This window comes from Pelecanus crispus, chromosome 3 (assembly GCF_030463565.1).
Source record: "Pelecanus crispus isolate bPelCri1 chromosome 3, bPelCri1.pri, whole genome shotgun sequence".
Lineage (NCBI taxonomy): Eukaryota > Metazoa > Chordata > Aves > Pelecaniformes > Pelecanidae > Pelecanus > Pelecanus crispus.
The window spans coordinates 17,116,168-17,137,794 of NC_134645.1; the positions used below are offsets into that span (position 1 = coordinate 17,116,168).

Here is a 21,627-nt window from a genome sequence, read left to right on the forward strand (position 1 = left end):
TCCCGCCGTGCCAGTGCGCTCGGCTCGGTGCGTGCGGGGCTGGCGGCGGCGGGGTGGCCATGGCCTCCATGGCGGCGGCGATCGCCGCCTCCCGCACGGCGGTGATGAATGGCAACCGGCCGCTGGACGAGCGGGAGCGCAAGCGGTTCAGCTACTTCTCCTCGCTCAGCCCCATGGCGCGCAAGATCATGGCGGAGAAGGAGCGGATCCGCGAGCGCTACGGGCCCGAGTGGGAGCGGCTGCCGCCCCGCCAGCAGGACGAGATCATCGACAAGTGCCTGGTGGAGCCGCACGTCCAGGCCCGCTACGCCGCGCACCGCGGTGCCGCCCGGCCCGCCGCGCCGCCCGCCTCCTACCCCAGCCTCCGCCTCAACACGGGCCAGAAGGTGGTGCGCTTCGGCGACGAGGTACCGCCGGGGGCACGGGGGCGCCGGCCGGGCCCGCCCCTCTCTCCTCGGCGCCCGGGCGGGGGTCGGCGGCGCTGCCCGGGCGCGGCGGCTCGGCCGCCTGAGGGGGCCCCGCCGCGGCGGGGCCGAGGGGCCGCTCCGCAGCCCCTGCGGCGCCGCACGGGCGGGGCGGCCGTAGCCGTGCCGCGGCCTCACGGCTGCCTCTGCCCGCGTGTGCCGGCGCTCGGCCGCGGAGGGGAGCGGGCGTTTCTGGCCGTGGGCACCGGGGCGGGGGGGAGCTGGAGCGGCCCTGGCGATGGGGTTTCTTTCTTTCCCCCTCCCCGTGACTCGGCGGGCGGGCGGGATGTTACGGTGTCAGCGAGGGGACTCGGTCCGACCGCAAACGCAGGAAAGGCACCGAATCGGAGTTTGTCCGAGATAAGCCGAAGTAGCTCCGAAGTGGATTTGGCAAAACGGGGACTTGCAGCGGAGGCCGGTACCAGCTCCCCCTGCAAACGGGGCACGGCCGTGGCTAGCTCTGGAAATAGCCCCTTGCTGAAAATGGGCTGTAGGGAATGTTTGTGCTGAATTAAATCTCTTCCTTTTTGTTTCTAATTTTAGACACAGTTAAAAATACAACACGGAAAACATTCCAGCTCTTGGTATTTTTGACACTTTAAAAAAACGCAGCCTGTTCCATGTCACATGCCAGGAAAACCAAGGGTGTGGAAAGATAGATGGCAAAAAGTATGCATTTTGAAGCTTCTTGAGAGCCATCTAATGGCAAAGCATGGCAGCCCTTCTAGAAAGCTGTGGGTATAAGGGTCCGGAGCTGTGGGTCGTGTTACTGAGTGCGATCCCTTGAAGTGGAAGCTAACAATGCTTGCAAAGACCTGTGGTGCTCTTCAGATACTGTCTCTCACTCTGTGTATGAGATTTCTTTTGTTTTGTTTTCTTTTGCATCTTGGTATGATTACAGAGCCGGTATCTTTAAGATATTATATGAACATAATGAAAGTGACCTATTGTCAATTAACTTATATGGCTTCTACCAGGAAAAAAAAATATCTGCTTCTACTTTTGTAATCATCAATCCAATTTAAAGAGAACAGAGCTGCTTTTAGCCTCCTCACCAATATCCCTTGCCATGGGATTTGTAAGAAGTGTTTGAAGCACACAGATACTCGGCATCGTGGTTCCCAACCAGCTTTGTGCTAGAAGACTGCTGCCTGTGTTTCACCTGTCAGGAAGGTGTGATGATGTGTCACGCACGCATCACATCTAGAGTTAGAGAACATATGGTCAAGCTCAGCATTGTTCAGTCTGTGACAACAGAAATTCTGGGTAAATATTTGCTAGTAATAGACCATAACTCCTGGTGAAAAAGAGGTATAGAAGGACACAAGACAGCAAATTTGGTTGTGCAAGCAGTCTTTGAAAGGAAACCTAAAACTGAAGTTAGTTGCAAAAGGATTTAGGTTAACGACTGTGGAAAGTAAGTATGTTCAGCTTTCCCAGCCTCAGACAGCTCTGCTGTGCTTTCTGCTTTGAATCATGTGGATCCAGAAGGAAAGCAAGCATGTTGTAGGTTGTTGTGCTGCACTGTAAGGAGATAATCATTTCCTACTTGACAAAACAGCTAGAGAGTCCATCTGAAATTTGGCAAGTTGTTTTCTTTCCCCTCTTCCCCTGAAACACAGCTATGATACAAATAATGTTGTTGCTAGCATTTGTGTAGCCATTAACCAAAGAAAGGATGGTTCATCAAACTACTTGATGCAAAGTGTTTAATTTTGAAGGCATCTGCCTCAGCTGACTTCCTCCTTGACTTCCAAGCTGAAGTTAATACAAATCGTATTTCTGAAGAAGAGAGATTCCACTTGTTTTGGCATCCTTCATTTCCATTTTAGTTCTTCCAACTGTACTGTTGAGCCTTGGAGCCTTCCCTGGCTCCTCATCTGATAGCTTCCTCTCCCCTGGCTCCCTTGCTGATTCAACCTGATTCTTGGACATTTGCCCTGGCTCACTAATTGTTCCTCCTTGTCCTGCTGTTACAGAGCCACTGCGGCCGGCGTCTTGCCGTTTTGGTTCAACTTTCCAGGCTTGCAAATGCTTTGCCTACAGAGCTTTGTTGTCTTGCTGTCTTCTGGTCTGACAGCTTACTGAGCTGTACGGCTGCCGTCTTTGTAAGATGTAACTGCTGCATGTACCATGGCCACCCAGCCCTCGCTCAGGGCGGTTAGGTTGGTCCTGGCTGACTGTCCCTGCCTCATGGTGTATGGTATCCTGAGGCAAGGAAATGGAGAGCAGTCTGCATAACCTCAGAATCACTTGTTGATGTTGCAGCACTTTCAGCGTGAGTGTTTTGGTCTGATGATGTTCTTGCTGACACCGGCTCCAAAAGCTTCATGTTTCCAGCCACAGCTCATCTTCCCTGTTAACTGATGTCGGAATCTGTAGTGATCTACCTGTGCTTGCTTAAGCGTGGAAAGTTGATCTCTTTCACCTCGTGTTCTTTGGAGGACTTTGGAGAAAGCAAAACAAGGATGAATGCTGGAGATACTGATTTACCCATTCAGGACTCTCACCATTTCAGTCCCACTTTCATGCATGTGACCACTTTGAAAAGGTGGTCCAGAGGATATATGTAGGAGTCTTGTATCTCTGGACGATTGGTTCCCTCTTTCTTGCCCCCACCGTTTCCCATACATCTTTTCTAACACCAAACTAATGTCCTGAACTTGTAGCCTAGGACTGTAAGTTCTCAAGGCATAAGCATCTCTTACATTTTTCAAAACACCTTTCAGTATGTTGGCTGTGTGGGAAGAAACACAGAAATTTGTGACAGAAAATAGATGTGCAGTAACAGGGCCATGGCATCCTGTAGCCACGATCCAGTCATTTCATAGTGCTAGAGCGCTGCAGCACCGTGTGTGACTCTTAGCAAATGCGTGGAGTCAGCTGAGTGCCACTGCTCCTTCTGTTCCATTATCTTACCCTCATTGCGGAATTACCGGTCATGGAGTTAATAACTGAAGCTGTACATGCACTGTGAATGCAGTTCCTAAAAAGGATTGGTGCCAGGACACCAGAGCTGCTTTTTTAGTCTCCCATCTTGCTGTCAAAGAACTGAAGGGATTTTAAAAAGTCTCAAAAAGCTTGATGAAAGAAGTGGAAGTACAGGAATTGGGCTCCCTGATTCCCCAAGCAGTGTTTCTCTCTCAAGCACAGAATTGGTTTGGGTGGCACCCAGTTCACTTGGCATCTGCCTGTGTGCACCACGCTGTCGCAGTGAGGATGTACGCAGCTGCTAACACCAGCCATTATGTGTCCACCGTCAGTCTCACGGTGTCAAGCTAAGACTTCCTAGTTGAAACAGACCCCAGAATACACCGGCTCAATAACCTTGATGGGGTTGCAGGCCTTGGTATTTTCCAACACCTCCTCCTAGCAAAATCCAACACCTCTTGCCTCTCTCTCTTGTTCTGTTTTCTAGAGTCATGCATATATTTTTCATCTCTTCCAGGCTAATAGGGTCAGTTAACAGCCCTGTGAAAGAAGTTTTGTCCTGTTTTGCAAGATTGACTTGCTATCATTGCACATGGGCCCTTTTCTGTGTCTAGACAGCCTAGGCCTTCTGACTGAGGGCTGTTTGAGGCTGCAGCCTTCAAGCAGAGCTTTTTTTTTCCCAACAGGCCTCTGATTGCTGGCATTTCACTATTTATGTCTAATGCTTGTAGTGGTAGAAAATAAGGTTAACTGAGCAGAGGGAAGTCTGGAAATAGAATCCAGGATTGAATATAAATGTAATGTGAGTGGGCTGTTTTTCAAATACATCGTAAATTATGAGCCATCATGAGGGGAATAGGTAGAAAAACAGCAGTGTGTGAGAGGCTTTGGCTGCTGTAGTGGTCAGCTTGTGTTAAGCATCTGATTTGATGTTAGTTGATGCCACTGTATCCTCCCTGTTTAGTTCAGTGAAAGATAGTTTAGATATTCAGTTTACAAGAAGTTCTCACTCTTCTCTTAATATTGTCCCTCTTTATCCACAAGTGTAAGACATACACATGGATTTAAGGTCTGATTTTTTTCTTTTTTTTTTAGTTCTTTTTTTTTAAAGGTATATTGAGCATTTGAGCAGTACTCAGCAGCTCAAAGAATTGGACTTGAAATAACAAAACTTTTCATTGAAGAAAATGCCATGTACTTTAGGAAGTGGTAAACATTTTAGGTGGAGGAAAGACAGGTAAGAGAGTTTGGTTAGTTTCATTCATCATCTTTTAATAGGGAAGCTTGACTTATCTACCTGAAGGCAGATACAATACTTGTTTTGCTTAGCCTTAAGAACTTTGGCACCAAGCCAAAGGATCAACCCTTTTATCTCCTACTTAAAAATGCTTTAAAGCAACAAATATTCAATATAGCAATAACTTTTATGTTGGGCCTGTTATAGATCTGTGCTTTTTAAAAGATGAAAAATGCAGGGTAGCTTTTAAGTGCAGTTAAACCTCAATAACCAGCAAGTCCTGTTCTGGTAACACTTCTCAGATGCATTTGTTGGTGGGTTTGTGACTTCCTGGCTACTGTCACCTGCTCTGAGCAGTGCTCGTGTCAGATACACTGGCACGTTTGTACCATTGTCTTCCATTTTGAAATTCAGATGCTGTTTTGCAACAAGCTGCCTAGATATAGCTAACGTAGTTTGTGATTCTTTTTTATATGTTCTGCAGCTGGTTGTTGAAGTGTATGACCAGATTTTTGCCTCTCTTTCTTTCTCTCTTTTTTTCTTTTTTTTTGGCTATGAAATACATTGCATGAGGCCCCATTTCTTACAAATAGATTCTTTAAAGCTGGTGAACAAAAGTTTATTTATTTGCCTTCTGTCTGGAAGAAGGCTTTGTTGTGTGCTGAAAACAAAAGCTGATCAGATATGGATCTCTTCTAATGTGTGGTGATGATAAATAGCCACAAAGCCCTTTTTTCCACTCATAATTTACTTTCGTGAATATTGAAATACTTGATGCTTTTGCTCCTATTTTCTTCAAGCGTGTGGGAACTTGTTTATTCTACAGAAAGCAAAGTTATTTCTCAGATTTTGTTGGTGATAAACATGAATCAGGTGCATCAGACAGGAAACTGTTGAACTGTGGTCTTCTGCTTCTCACTTGGTCCTCTGCATGTCCTCCGTGTGAGGGCATGAGAGGTGAAAGACACAAACTTCCTTACCTTTACTGACAATGGACAGAACCTGACAACTGTCTCCTTCATCCTAGCTTCAAGTACACTTCAAATAACCACAGACATCAACTCCTTGAAGCTCTGTATCCTCAAACCATGGCCTATGCTATTTTATACTTTTCTAGATCCCGTGGAAGATCTCTTGAATGTGGGCAAAGCTTCTCAGACTTACTGGCTCTGAGGTATGCTGGGCTGTGCAGCTGGAGATAAAATGAGCCATCCTTTTAAGAAAATTCTGTGGTCCTTTTCTTTGAGGGAACTGCTCCTGCCTAACAAGTGTCTACTCTTCCCATCTTTTGAAATAATCTATGAAAGTCTTAGATTTTGTCTCTGACAAGAACTTTTCAATAAATGCTACCAAAATACCATTAATTCATTTCAGGAGCTCTTTGACTGCCTAAGCTGGAGGCTGAAGTTACAAGTTGAGGTGCCAACAAGTGCAACGGTGGTTGAGAAGACATCACATTCTATGAAGTAGGAAGCTGACTTGCTCCATCCTGTAGGGAATGACGTAGCCTTGTGCATGACAACCTCATACCTTCACTCTGCCTTCCCCATGCTGCTTTTCTAGCCCTCTGTGGGCAGCCTTCTGTCAGCAGGGCTCACTTGCAGCAGCAGTGTCATTGCTGAGTTCAAGATGTGCAGGGAGTGTTGGGTGAAGAGGTGTCCCTCCCAGTGCTGTCTACACTTGCCTCAAACATAGGCAAATAAAGAACTGGCTATCTCAGATCCCAGACAAGGATGGTCTTGGCTCGCTCCCAAATTTAAAACAGGTCCATGGCTGGTTTGCATGTCCTATAAATGGCAAGAAGTCAGAGCTTCCTTTAAACTCCTTAGGTAAAACCCACTGACAGCTATGCCTACATGTCTGGAGCTTTAAGGTGCTGTGACAGCGTGTAGGAGTGTTATACTGTCTGCTTGACTTCATTTCTGTCCTTTACTGCTGTGGTTGAAGTTGAGTGCTGATCTGTCCAGACCCCATGCAGACAGAAGGGTTATGGTCCTGCCTTGTGTGTGAGAATCAATCCAGTGGCTGGGCTCTCCCGCCTCTCTTCTCTCGTGGGCCATGATTCCTGTCATGCATGCTTCAGAAGTGAAGTGCCAGCTCCACCAGTTCCAGAGGCAAAGGATACAGTCCTAAAATGATTTTGAAATAATTTGACACTCACCTGCTGTGAGACATCCCACTTAAGTGGTCTGGAGTTCCCATGTGGTCATCAGCACTTTACAGTGCAAACACTGGTAGAAGTTAGAACAGATACTAAAAAGCAGACTTCTACTCCCTTTGTTTCCCTTAAATGTTAATAAATATGAGTATCCATTTCCTGGAATGAGAGAATCTGGTATTAGACTTGTGTCCTTGGCAAAGATTTCATGTACCAAATTTCCTTTTTGGCCAGAATGTGTGGTCCAGCAGAGCCCAGGCCTTTCCTTTTAGATGGTCTCTATCTGTCTAGTTCTTTTTAAGAGCATGAGATCACACTCATATATATCACAAATACGTTGCTGCTAGAAACCCTGTGTTTCACAGATGAGTAATAGTTGGAGAATGACACGTTTTCTTGTTTAGGAAATGGTTTCAGACACTTCTAATTGTGTTTTCATAGCCCTAGGCCAGCAAAATCTGCCTAGGGTGAAATAAGAGATTGCGGATCAGTAGAATGCTATCAGATGTCTGAGAAATGTGTTTCTATAAAGGCAGAGGTTAGAAATAAGAAAAGGGTATTCATGGTAGGATGTGGGGTTCCTGTGTTAGCTTAAAATATGGTCTAGTTCTCTTACTCTTTGAACAGCAGGAGTGTGAAACAAGCACTCCAGGTCTTGTCCCGTCCTCTCCTTCCCTGTGCATGGTTACTCCTGGCCTTTCTCCTTCCATCCGCTGTTCCAACTCCTGTTCCTCCCCTGATGTACTGGGGTGGCCAAGCAGTGGTATTCTCAGTATAGAGGGTGCAACTCATTACCTCTACCAGCGTGAACATCCAATGTACAAATGAGTCTCATCTATGACTGGGAATAGGAATGTGATCATTTTGTTGCAAGTCTTGAACAAATGTGAACAACAATTATTTATTTATTTTTCACCCCTTCTTTTTTCAATATGGGTTGCATGTATTTCTGGAGGGCATGCCATGTAGGAAGAGATTATTTAAATTTCTCAGATTGGGATTATTTTCAGAAAAATAGCTTCTTAAAAGAAGCTATTTCAAATTGGGATTTTACTCTGGATGTCGTGTGGTTCTTTCAACAGCACTGAATACTTACTTCAGACTGTTCGTCATTGAAGTGGCATAATGATGTGTCTTGTCAGGGCTGGATCCAGCTGTGGCTTGGCCTGATGGATGTGCAGGTGTTTCACTGCCACGGTTCTGCCTGGTTTCACATGTGCTCTTTGGTCTGCGGAGGGGAGGAAATGGTGCTTCATTTCCTTAAGGACCCTTCTCCTCTTGTTATTTCTGTCCCTGTGTGTTGCTAGTGGCTACCAAAGAAAACACATAGTAGAAAACTGGAAATATAATATGTTTTAAAGCTATTTGTAGAGAAACCATTTCAAGAGGTTTAGACCAGGTTAAACCTTCATATATTCTGTAGGCTAAATTGGTATACTAATTGATAATCTTCCCGAAAACTTGCTTTCAGTCAGTCTTAAAACATGATCAGTGCCATCTCTAAGTAGTGCTCTCACTTTTTAGCAAGTTCTGTGATAGTGGTTGTTAAGCTTCCAGCATTGCAACGTAATGTCATCTGTATGATGCTCCTGAGCAGGTAAAGCTGCTTTTCTGATTTTTAGTCATTCTTGAATTTTATTTCAGGATATAACTTGGCAAGATGAACATTCGGCTCCGTTCTCCTGGGAAACAAAGGTAAGTATGCAGCAATTTTATTTTTAATGTTGGTTTATCATTTTATACTGTTCCTTGTGCATTTATATTGTCTTCATTTTGAGACTTGCAAGACCAATGTCACCTTTATTCTATCACAGCTGTGTAAAGTGGCCGTTCTGCAAATGAAACGGGACTGGTGTGCTTCAATTTACATCAACAGAAACACCAAATGTGCTTCATGAACTAATGGTCTGGCTTCAAGTGCAGATGTAAACCTGATTGATTACAAATTATTTGGTTTTTCATTGTAAACTTTTTAAACAACTTTCCATGTTTAGCAAGACCAGTGTCTCAGACATTGTATAAACATAACTGCATTTCGCTTTTGAAGTCAGGAGTAAAGTAGCTAGGAAATGGGGTGAGAAAGGTACGGATATCTAGTAACTTCATTGGATTCTTTCTTAAAGCCTGTCTTATGCTTCTTTTTATTATGTACTAGGATGTAATGAAACTTGTTGGTCAGGGGCTATGCTAGAAGCATTGTGTTATGTTCTCTACAAGAGACAGCTCTTTCAAAAAATAATGTTTTTTTCTGTGGTGGGTTGGTTTGGGGTTTGGGGTTTTTTTTCCCCCTCGCTTTACCTCTGGTATTTTGTTATTTATGATGGGATTCTCATAAGGCTAACACAGAGCCAGAGTTCTCTGTCTTTCTGGACCTGCAGTGTGAGGAAATATAGTTACACCATATTTGGGGGGGGAAATCAAGTTTAATTCTTCTTGTTGAAGAAAATCTGGGCGCAAAAACACAGCTCATTGTCTTTCTCAACTGGGAATGGTGGGCATGTTAATTTAATCGTGTGTTTCAGACTGTTTTCTGGCTTTATCTGCCAGAGGAAGCTGCTTCTCCCCTGTTTCTTCCACTTTTTTGCCCTTGAATTGTGTAGATAATCATGTATGAGCTTATGAATATAATCTTAGCCTAATGCAGAGTACTTATTTGGAAATGCCAGTGAATACTAAATTAATCTGGTTGACCCTAGACTTGTCAGCCTTCCCTGCTCAAGGTTACTGCCTGTAGCTAGCACCCCACCTGTGCTTTGCTGATGCTGATTAACCTACCAAATAATTGATAGTTGTCTTTTCTTTTAAATACTTTTATGTCTAGTTAAGTGTTTTTCAACCCATCCTGTGGTTTATCCCTTGCTGATTAAGATTATTTTTACTATCCTCCTGGTGTCTCAAAATGAGGGACCACAATGGAATGATGCTCTAGTTTCAAGCTTTCCTGTAATGAATGGAGGATCGCAGAATGATATGGGAACACTCATGTGCCTGCTGAAGAAAAGTGAGCTGGGGAGGAGGTTGCTTTACTAATCAAGCTGTGCTTCCCTCTTCCCCCCCCGCCCCCTTGCTGAGCAGAGATAAAATCTGTGCCCCAGCTGTAGGCTGAAAAGTTGCATGACCTTTTTTCCTTTGGCCCAACTCTAGCAAATCCATTTTGTCTGGCTTTACAGGGTGTGGGTTGGTTGGTTTGCGTGGGTTCTTCCTTTTGTTTCTTCCCCAGTGCCTCATATTGTGTCAGTCTTTCAGCCAAATCCTTCAACTGCTGAGTCTTCCATTTCTAAAGGTGGGGATCTTGCTTCGTGCTTACTCTTTGATCTCTTCCCTAACCGGTACTTTACTGGAAGGCAATTTCTCCATGAGGTTCCAGCTGAGGAAAAAGTATCCTTGCCCAATTGGTCCAGCATGGGGAAACAGTGAAGAAACCTGAATGAGCTGTTTAGTAAGGTTGACATGTTGTAATGCACTTTCAGTGCCTTGTGAGCTAGATCTGTTCCCACTGTTATTTCAGGCTGTCAGGCTCTTTCCATTCCATGAGCTCTACCCCATGTTGGGTTGTTCCTTCTCTAATATTCTTTTCCCTGATCTCCCTTTAATGCAGAATTTTTGGTTTGGTTTGGTTTTTTGCATGTTGTTGCCATGATGATGAAATTCCTTCGTTCTTTTGCAGCTTTGCATGAATGTGCTCTGGCTTACCCAAGGAAAGGAATGTGGTGTTCACTTTCTGCTTTTGCAGAAAAGGAGAAAGTAGAGATGTAAATCAGTAAAACCAATAAGCTTTTTTTTTAAAAAAAAAAAACAAAAACATTGAGACTCAAGAAAAATAAAGTGGCAAAATCAGTATTTGTCTGTAACTAACTTCAGGAAAACTGAGAGGGTAGTGAGAAGAGTAGAGAAGAGGGGAGGGCATGTTTTCTGCAACTTGGACCCTCTCTCAGCTGTTACAGTGATGCCAGTGGTGATTCCAGTTGATGAGGTACGGACGAGTTTTTTTCACAGTAGTTAGTGCAATGGATTCCCTAATTCTATGGCTGTCAAACTTACCCAGAGAACAGTGTACTAAACTGCTGTCATTTTGGGCAGAACACTGTTGAAGGGCTTGATCACTTCTGTCAAAAGTAAACCTTCTGTGTTCTCATTTTAAACACAAATGTGAGATATGGCTTAAGTCATTCATATCACAACAAACACTTGCATGAATATCTCCTGTTTGAATATCTGTTTGATGTGCATTTAAAGTTCTTGTCTTACCTCTTTATTTTTAAACCCTCAAACAAGGCAAACAAAGCAGAAATAGAATGTAAATTGCTGAGTTAGCTGTTAGTGTTTAAAATACTAATATTTTTAGTAGAAAACTGTAGCACTTCTCAGAAGGAAATCTACCGGGGAAGCAACAAGTTCTCATGGCACTGCAAATAAGCTGACATTTTAAAACTAGAGATTGAATTGGAGGGAGTGATTTGTTTCATGGGTGGAGCCCTCATGAACGTAACACATCTTGAAATGTGGGTTACGTTTTTAACTGGAGCTAAAGCCAGGTTTATGAATTTAGGGCATTCTATTTATGGCTTCAGGTTTAAGTGAGATGAAAGCTGACATTTTGGCTGAGTTTAGCCTTTGAGGTTTCTTGATTTGTTTGAAGTAAAAATTCAGTGAAACTCAGGATGGACCCCAAGATATAAATGGAAAACAAGAATCATGCCTGGGTTTGGGAATGAAATTTCTCTGCAACTTTTCCTGAACTCAGAACTTTCTGGTTCTGATGTGTTTTTTTTTTTTTTAAAAAAAAAAATTAGTGGTGGGCAGAAAATATAATTTCAGTCTGCCACCTCAGCTAACACATTGAATGCACAGAGCAGCATGGGAATAAGTTGCAGTCTATTTCTAATTCATGCTATTAACTAAAATAAGTTTTATTTCAGACACTTAAATTTGACACATGCACATCTAAAAATTTGTTGCTCTCGATACAGGTAGAATAGTTGCAAATGTAGCTTTAGAGTGTCCTTTCTGTACTTTTTTCTTTTTGACTCCTGGCTTTTTCCTCCTTCAGCTCTTTTCTACTTTCAACAGGCCCTCAGATACTTGTTGAAAAGAGAAACCTTCAAGGTGTGTTTAAAAGCAAACAAACAAAAAGCAAAAAGAGAAAGTGTCAAGCTTCAATCCCTTCAATAATCTGGTTGCTGCCTCCCTGTCTGAATTCTCTAATTGTATTGCTACAGAAGTGATCTAATCCCCGTGATGATTTAGAAAGAAAAAAAAATATGTTGCACTTACAAAAAATGTGGTTTGCAAAGTGTTTCCTTTATCTAAAACTAAAAGGCAGTCTTTAATATCCTTTCTTGTACAAGTTGGTTTTGTGGTTTGTTTTTTTTTTTTAAAAAGGAAGAAAGTGACAGAAAAGAATTTTTTTTTTCCCCTTCTTCCTTAGCAGCCTGATACTAGAATTGTTTGTTACAAACTGTACTTCAGTGTGATTATTTTTATCAAGCTGGCGTAAATGGCAGTGCTTCCTTGGAAAGAGAGTGATGCCTGAGGTTTTGGGTTTTCCCTTCCCTTCTTGATCTAGACTACAGGTGTTTAAAACACAGTGCTGTAAGACTACTGTTGACTATTAGTTCTTGAGAAAAAAAAAAAAAAACCAACTTGCAGTAATAGTAGCTGTGTTCAAGGTCTATTTTAATGTGTGTGGCCAGATGTTCTCAGCTAAGGATTCAGTTACCTGCATCAATCTTTAGACAGTTGTTTTTGAGCATAAAGCCATGCACATACCAGATACTGTCAGTATGAGCTTGCTCAGGCTAACCAGTAACAGTGGCAGACTAGAATGCTGTTCATATCACCAAAGAGTAGATCATGAAATTTCCTCCGAAGCTCCACGCTATCCATCTTGGGCGTTGTCTTTCTGTGTGGACTAAAATTACTTGGATTGGTTTTGAGTGCTTTGCTCTATTTTTGTCCTTGCAGTTGGTCTCTGCTGACCTAAGGATTTCTTTCTGACTCTGAAAAGATCCTGAAAACACTCACAGTGTGCACCGGAAACAAAGCAAAAACTGCAGCTACTTTGGGTGCCATATTTATTTTGGTTTTGTCCATTCAGCAGAGCAAAGTAATCTTCTAAATAATTTTAAACTTGGCTTTCTTACCTCTGCATATATCAGGCTGTGCTTAAAACAAGTTGCCTTTGACAGTGTTTCTGCAGTCTTCGTCTCAACAATTTGGATTTTTCAGGCTGCCAAGCAAAACAATTTGTTTTGGCTGTGTTTGCTTGACTATTTAGTAAAATACTACACATTCCTGATGAGTGAATAAGATGCTTAAAAAAAAAAAGCTCCTGGGTTCTTTGTGGTCATCTTCGTTTTAATATAGACTTATGAACTGAGACTTGATTTTATACAGTATTATTAAATCGTTACGTTCTTAGTGTGTGGTGCCTTTCTTTTAGAATACATTGTTTCCCATGAGTATATACAGCCAGTATTACAATTTGGTGGATTATCCCTGCCTTGAGACTGAAGTTAGGTCTAAATTTTTTAATCCAATAAATAAAATTCCTAAATACCTTAATATGGTCTTTTTAAGGAAAGATGGACACGCAACTTCCGAAAACCTGCAATTTTTAATATTGCTTACATTTATTTGACAGAAAAATGATCCAAGACCTAGGCATGCTTTATTTTAACCCTTGCAGTGGTTTGGGACCAGAGGGATAAGACTGAAAAGAACACAGGTTTCTAGGTTTGCTCTGCTTCAAAATATGACTTCATGCATGCTTTCACATGCACTCTCTCTCCCCCTCTCTCTCTTAACGTGTTGAGAATTACTTGTTCTTGCAGTGTCTTGAAAATATGACTGCTGTTAATAGCTTTTATTTGAATTCTGATAACTTCTAGAAATTGCAGTTGGGACTGTACTAGCCTGTCTGTAAACTCCCGAGACTTTCTGGGCTGAACAGTTCCCAGAAATACAATTTGGACAAATGGTAGGAAAAAGAAAGTATTTTTATTTTTATTCCTTAGATGGAGAATTAAAGTACAGAAACTGCAGCTCATTCAGAGTCGTACAAAATCTATGAAAGAAGCTGGGGACTGAAACCCTATCTCTAGAATCCCAAACTGTGCCTAAAGGACAAGTCACTTTTGACCGTCAAATCTTACTGCAGTGTTCAGTGTTTGCTTCCCCAAGGTGGCAGATGGTGGAGTGCCACAAGTGCAGTTCTGCTGCTAATGCTTCAGTGGCAATTGCAGCTCACAGCAGCTCTGCCTCAGCCCGACGAAAGTGAACACGTGGTATGGCCCTTTATGGACTAGCTGCCGCTGCAAGTTTGATTTGGGCCAGGAGATCTGTGCATCAACATATTCTCATGGCTGGCAAACCTAAAGGAAAAGGAAATGGGTTTTTGGGGGTAACTGTCTTTTAAATGTCATTTCCTTCCCTATCCTCCTGTCCCAATCAATTGCCAATTTGCAATCTGATATTAGTGTTCTGCTCTCAACTTCTTATTATACTCACATTTCTAGTGACTTACTAGAACGTACAGTACTACTTATGACTTAGATGTCAACATGGGGTGTTTCACACAAGTGTCTTCTCCATCTCTATGTGAAATTATGTCCCTACTTATACTGCTATTCTGTTGGGTTTTTGTTTGGGTTTTTTGGGTGAGTTTTTTTTGTGGGGGGCGTGTTTATAATATTTTGTTGCCAATTTTGTGACTTGAAAGATATTGCATGCTGATAATTGTCTTTCATCAGCTACATTTCTTAGGGGTTCAGATGTCTTAAGTAACCTTGAAAGTCAAATAGAAGCATTATATATTTCAAGAAAAATAGAGTAACTTGTGACTGGTCCACAGAAGTTCTTGGCTTCTCAAGCTAAATGCTAGAAGCAGAATTACACATCTGACCTCTCAGGGCTGTTGTTTACATCATGCTGAGACACAGTGCTTTCAGAACCTGTCAGGGTAGTCTTGTCTTCTTTGCCTTCTTCGGGGGGGAGAAAGGAAACTCATGAAGAAGGATTTTCATTCAGATTATTCCATGTCAGGTTGTGAACTGTTTGATCTCCAAAGCATACCGTGACACAAGTATGTAATCTTAAATGTTGGGTGGTCCTGTCTTCTGAAGGGGAGTGGTACACCCCATGGTCTCCATTCTAAAAGGACAAAGAGGGCATCCTTCCCAGAACATGCATCCATGAGCAGGTTGGAAAGGGTACAACTGCCTGAACTTGTGCTGCAGTGGCATGCTCTTCTCTACACTAGAAGCAGTCTACCACTTCCGAACCAGACCTCTGAGCTGGTATTTGGACCCATACGAAAGAACATAAAACATGACCATAGGCAGTGGCTTTTGCTCCGCAGCATAAGAATGTCCCAGGAGGCCTGGCTTTGCTTGTCTGTCTTGCTGCCATTAAAAGGTAAAGCCATGTCGTTGGTTTTCCTTTTTCTGATTTTTGTTCTGACAGACCCCTGCTTCCCTTCCATCAGTGTTTTTCATAGAGTTTGTTTCCAACACTATTCTGGTGGATCTAGGGCTGTGATGGCCCCTCTGCCCTCTGGGCACTGACCTGCCCTCTGGGGGGTGAGGGAATCATTTTATTGAAATTGACTGCTGTTGTGGTGGCCTTTAGCTACTGTCCTCTCTAGTGTGAGCACTGGGACAGGCTACTCAGAAGGAAGACTGTTGAAGGATAGAAAGTAGCACTGTTTTCATTCCTACTTGACAAGGTGCTTAAGTCTTCCAAGATGGAAATTCCCACCCACTCCACCACCCCCGCCCAGATACTGGGGAAATGCAGGTCTATTTTATATTGTGTTGTGGGTTTTTTTAAGCTGGGATTTTATCAGTTCTGAAATCTTAAAACATCTTAACTTCAGGGTGGTAAATCTCTATTCAGTAGTATTGCCAAATGAGCTTAAGGAAATAAATCCCTATATTTTAATATAGGGAATGGCAGTCACTGTAAATAAAACCACCATTGCATGCATAGTTTGTTTATGCAGAATTTATCTAAGGAAACAGCTCCTGCTCTTAACTTTACGTCATGACTTTTGTTTAAAATAAAATAAAATAAAATTGGAGCGCTAAGGTTTTTCCTCTTAGCTTTTTGCAGGCAGGATGGGGCATTGAGCTGTTTGGGAGGCGTTGCATGTATCTTTGCACTCACCTTATTCTAGCAGAGCTATAATTATTTACAGCTTGTTTATGTTCTGCATCTTTTGATAACACAGTGTATTCTTAATGAAAACATGGAACTTAGTGGTTCCTTGCCTATAACCTTGGAAAAATATCTAATGTATCTAATTCTTTAGAAAGGTCAGATGTTAGTCCATGAGTCAAATTATGTGTACTCAGCTGCTGACTGTTTAAAAAAAAATGTTTTATAAATAATCAGTTGCTGAGTTAACATTTGCACTTTGATGAGAAGTTTCTGAATATTAAATACTAGGTGTGTGAGACCTGCTAGATCTAGAGTCCCTTTGAACTTAACATGCACAATAATGTAGGACTCGAGATCAAACACTTCTAGTGAAAATGATATGCAACTAGGACTTGTTTTAGACTTGGGTCCACAGATGCTATTGTGGTTTTATTCAGGAAAGGCCAGGTAATGAAGTAGAATGGGGAAAACATCACAAATCTGTAATGAACTTCAAAAGTATCTGTTAGCCACTTGTAGCAAAAGCTAGTATTTGAAAATCTCTGAATTTTTTCAAAACTAATCAGGCCCATAATGACAACAGCATAGCTCTAACAGTAAATGCAATTTTAATTTTTTTTTAATTGTTTATTCCATTTTACAAACAAAAGCCTAGACATTAGGTTTTTCTTTTCTGGCACTTGCTATGGTGCTGTGCTCCTAAATACAGTAACACTTAACGTGTTCCTCAGAGTGAAATAAGGCTTAACTTTTATTAGCCTGAAGAGTGTCCAGCTAGTTGACAGTCAAGGTTACTGAAGTGGTGGTAAACAAAATGAATATTTTGAAGTATTGTTCGCTTTTGGGTGGCTTTTGCAAGATCTGTGTCATGCTTTAATGCTGGCCACTTGCTTCCTTGACCCAGTGTTATTTCTCAGAAATGAGTACAGCTATCTGCACTGCAAGTAAAAACAAAACAAGGCTCTGAAAGAAGTGAAGAACTAGTCATGCTGGAGTTGCTTCTCTTCCTTCAGAGGGGCATTAGAATTGTAAAAACTACTTATCTACGCATAACTGTTACATCTAACCCTTTATCTTGGAAGTAGATGGAGTTGTAACATGTTGACAACTATTTCAAAGACTATAATAGAACATTGCTTTTTAAACTACACTGTAAAGCTTTTTTGCTTTATATTTTCATGTAAAACATGTATGCCTTTCAGAATGCATCCACAACTGTTGTAATGTTTTAGTGTTGCTATTCTAATGTTTTAGTGCTGTGCATGCTATGCACTGCTATCTTGATGGCACTGAATAACTCAAATATGATTGCTGTCTCTGACTCCTCTGCAGCAGATCTAGGACTCTTATGTTTGCTTGCAGTTCAGACTTTTAAACATTATTATTTTAATGTAGCTACAAAGATAGACATTTATGGAGAAAATAAATTAGCTTTGCTGTGGTATCTACTGTCTGGGAGTTGCCCAGCCATGGGCAAAGGTGTTACCTAAATGCACCAAGATCAGAAGTTCAAAACTGTGTCTTTGTGAAGGGCTTTGAAACACTGTTTTTCTTTAATCCTGAACAGAGTCAGATGGAGTTCAGCGTTGCATCTCTGTCCATACAAGAACAAAGTGGTGCCCAGTTGCAACATGAACAGAGGCAGCCCGTTAAAGCAGCACCTGGTGTCCAAGTCCCTAAATCTTCTCAGGCCAATAAGACCCCTGGCTCTGATGGGTTGATAGCATCCAGAAAGGAAGAGGAGTCCTCTTTCTGGAAGATAAATGCAGAGCGCTCAAAGTTTGAAGGAGACAAGTCTGAGTTCCAGTCCCTGACCCCCAGCCAGATCAAGTCCATGGAGAAAGGAGAGAAACCCCTTCCCTCTTTTTACAGACAAGAGTCTGCTCCAAAGGAGATGGCAAGAGCTGAGAAGCCCAGCATCACTAAACCGGAGAAGTCTGTTGCCCCCAGCCTACCTTCTGTGTCTCTCGAATGGGAGAAACCTCGACCCACTCAACTCCCTGCTAGTTCTCTAGATGACTTCTTTCTTCCTGACCCACCACAGGACCTGGCATCTTCTAGGACAAACAAAGAAGATACTGATGGTACTATACTTACAGATCCACAAATGCCTGGACAGGTAAGGACTGCTATATCCACTGTCTTTAGATTTAAAAACTGTATAGCACATTAAAATCTGACAAGGATGCTCTGGAAGATTAGGGATTCCGTAAAGCGTTAAGCCATAGCTAAGCTTGCTGCCTTTTTATCCTGCAAATTTAAAGAAGTCTATTTAACCAACATGTTAATTGCTATTGTTGGTTTCAATCAAGTGTTTTTTAATGTAGTAAAGTGCAAAGGATAAAGGCATCATTTAAATGTAATACCAGAAATGCTGACATGGCATCCAGTGGCTAACCGACAGCAAGCTACCTAAAGGTTTGGGGTAAAGAGCTTGCTATATCAAGTAAAAGAGTTGTGTTTTTTTTTTTTTTCTTGAAACAGCAAAACACTTAATGGAAAAAAGAAGGTTTTTAACTTGAAAAGTAGATAAACCAGAGTCTAGGATACTTTATTGGTACACACAGCATAATGGTGAATGGCGAAGTAGTTTCTCAGCTGTTTTAAGCGGTAGCCCAACAGCCATTTCCCAGTGCTTTGTCCCAGGCATCTGGGCTGCTTTAAAATGTGTTTTCTCTTAAAGTCCAAAATGGAAATGGAATGAGCTTCCAGAATTAGCCTCCTCAATGTTGGGTTCTTTCTAAATAAAAAAACGCCAAACAACCCAACAACAAAAAATAAGCAGCTCAATAGCCAATTGAAGCTATTTAAAAAGCGCATGCTGATCTGTGAGAAAAGAAAGGGAACAACAGGATATGACATGGTGGGGGAAAGAAAAGGAAGAGATCTGAAGCCTAAAAACTGTGAAGTAGAGGAGTGGCTCTTCAAACAGAGCTGTGCAGTTCTGTTTGAAATCTGTAGCGTCACTCTGGCATAAGTCTGACATATTACTGTACACTTTAAGCATGTTGCATAGCTTTTTCCCTACCATATTTTTGTTTAAATTCCAAACAAGATGATGTAAGGTCAGAAAGATGCAGGATGAGGTAGATACTTGCAAGAGAAGTAAGTGGCAGCACTTATGAGAGAACAATACTTAAGCCACTTCAGTATTTGGAACCCTATGTTTAGTCTTTTTTTTCTGAAGCTAAGACATAATGCTTGAGCTGTTTTGCTACAAATTGTGACCATGGTAGTCCTTTAATTTTAGTTAAAGGCTTTATCATGTTTTCCTACAAATTAATGTTTTGTTACAGTTTTAATTCCTTTGTGAATGTTTCTAGCTAACTGAAATAGTTTGAAAAGCCTGATTTTTCTCTCTGTGGAGAAACAATCCTCCCATGTCAAAATGTGAACAGAGCATCAGAGATGATAGTGTGATAGAATTTTCATCATTTCCTCTTTTCTGGATTATCTTCCCTGTTCTGGGGAAGAGAGCCATGCTCTAGGAAGGGAATCCAGAGTCTTAGCCATGTCCCTTGAATAGTCTTCCTGAACACTAAAATCACCTTAAATGTCATGCCTAAAAGTGCAGCACTGCAGGAGTGAGCATGGTCTTGATAGCATAGTAAATAACTTGTCAACAAAGTTTAAACTGTACAGTTTTCTGGAAACAACTGGCTGTCAATGCAACAGGCAATCTGTTGAATTAGTGATGCTTACATTCTGTGTCTGTTTCATTCTCTGCAATTCCCACTCTAGTCTAAAAATTAATCTTTATGAATTTTTCCATGAGGAAAAAAAAAAATAACATTTTGCCTGCAGACCACTGCAAGAATTTTATTTTTATCTGGAATTGCTTTTTTGGACACTGTGAGTATTTTTCCATGTCTAGCACTTTCTGGTGTAGGTTCTCGGGTATCCTAGAGCAAGGTGAAGAACTTGAGATACTGGCAGACAACATTTTAAACTTTCTTGTATAGATAGGCAGTCCAGTACTGAGTTTGTAATACCATAATTAACAACCACATCTTATTTCTTTATTTTCCTTGCAGACTAGTACAAGCAATGTTATCTTGAAGACTGGCTTTGATTTTCTAGACAACTGGTAAAAGATACTTCAAAATAGATCAAACCAATTTTGGGGAAGGAGTGGAATATCTTTCTCCTTGTATGTTAATTTACTAGCATTTGTGTCTTTTTCTAGAAGTAACTTTCAAACTCTTAAATGTTGCCTTTGTATAAACTTTTGTAATACCATATGCGTTTTTGTTTTTTTAAACAGTGATAGAAGTGTGGTTTCATTTGGATATTTTTTTAATATCTGTTAAAACTTTTAGTAGCTACTGTATTGAGAGGATGGGAGAAGTTACAATACACATGTTAAAGAAAAACAAATGAGAGTCTCCCTATCCTAGAAATGGAACCTGCAGGACCAGATTGCTGTTTTCAATCGAAACCTTGCTAGCATAGCTTGTAAGAAGTAGCGTTGCACATGCAATGGTTCCAAATAAGCAAATAAGTCCAAACTTCAGATAACTAGCAAAAACAGTATGAAAAATAAGCATACAGAAGAATTGCATTGATTTCTGTATTTCATTTAGTTTGAAAGTAACTTTTGTACCACTTATTTGAAAACACTTTTCTTTCAAAGAGGCCAAAGGCATTGCCAAAATGATGGATCCAAAGAAGCACTGTGTTTGTACCCTACAAATCTGCTGAAGTACAATAAGGGTGTTAGTTAGAAAAATGACCTGGGGAAATGACAGGTGTTTCTGGTCTTTGGATTAAAGACTTGGGGGTGGGTGGAGGGGAATGGGACAACACCTAATGAATGGGAGAAACTGTCTTCAGGGAACACAAGCCTAATTATTTTACTGCCTCCTTACTAGAGCATAACTCTTCATAATAGTAGTGCTGGAAGTACAGCACTGGGAATTGCTGGAGTGTAGATTACCTTTGTGTCAGGAAACCACTATGTTTAGGGGAGGTCATAGCGGTATAAGGCTTCTTTGTTTTTTAAGCAGCTTATCGTCTCAAGGACTCATCAACTTTGGTGCTTTTTCCTCCTTGTGGGTACATTCTCTTCAGCATTCAACATCTGGGTTACATTTGTTCCCGAGGTGCAGAGAGGCATCTCAAGGTGGCCCTCAGCAGACTTGCCTCCAGTTGTGCTTTCGAATGATCTTTGTTTGGTGTTGAAAATGTAGAGAACAAGACTAGCTGTCGTTTGAATTTGTCGTTTCTGAAATGCAGCATGATTTACACACTGACTCTCACTGTGTTTACCTCACCTTGAAGCCTTAATTCCCCCTACGCACAACCAGTGACTGGTCTGCTCCAATGCCAAAGGTTTGACCTTTCCCTTTACCTCAGCAATAGTCCCATAGCATTTGTTTGGGGTAGAAGGCAAAACACAGGGCTCTAATGGGTCTAATGGGTCCCAGCCAAGGCTGTAAGAAGGCCACCATCTCCTAGACCATAACTGTGCTAGGCTTCTCATGGATTAGCACTTTTGGTTCAGTGCCAGGGGCAGTTAAATGTGCAGAATTGGATGCTGCAGGATTGTCTTCTGCCTGTTACAGGAAGAATTTATGATGTCCTAGAAGAATCCTTGTCTCTAATTGGTGTGCTGCTTGCTCTGAACAAGCAGAGGATGCTGATAGAGCATTAAAACCTACTTGTTGATCAAGGAAAAT

General features: G+C 41.7%; 1 protein-coding gene across 1 annotated transcript; it reads left to right on the plus strand.

The window, feature by feature from the left end:
* The first annotated feature begins 59 nt into the window (after positions 1-59).
* C3H1orf198 (chromosome 3 C1orf198 homolog) lies at positions 60-20,674 on the plus strand. Its single transcript, XM_075708089.1, has 4 exons — positions 60-407; positions 8,435-8,485; positions 17,517-18,068; positions 19,984-20,674. The coding sequence occupies exons 1-4, from the start codon at positions 60-62 to the stop codon at positions 20,038-20,040; spliced, it is 1,008 nt and encodes a 335-aa protein (XP_075564204.1). The 3' UTR covers positions 20,041-20,674.
* The last annotated feature ends 953 nt before the right edge of the window (positions 20,675-21,627 follow it).

Coding starts and splice junctions, on each gene's coding strand:
- C3H1orf198 (XM_075708089.1), top strand. CDS start 60: ATGGCCTCCATGGCGGCGGCGATCGCCGCCTCCCGCACGGCGGTGATG. Junction 8,486..17,516: donor CGTTCTCCTGGGAAACAAAG/GTAAGTATGCAG, acceptor AATCCTGAACAG/AGTCAGATGGAGTTCAGCGT. Junction 18,069..19,983: donor ATCCACAAATGCCTGGACAG/GTAAGGACTGCT, acceptor TTTTCCTTGCAG/ACTAGTACAAGCAATGTTAT.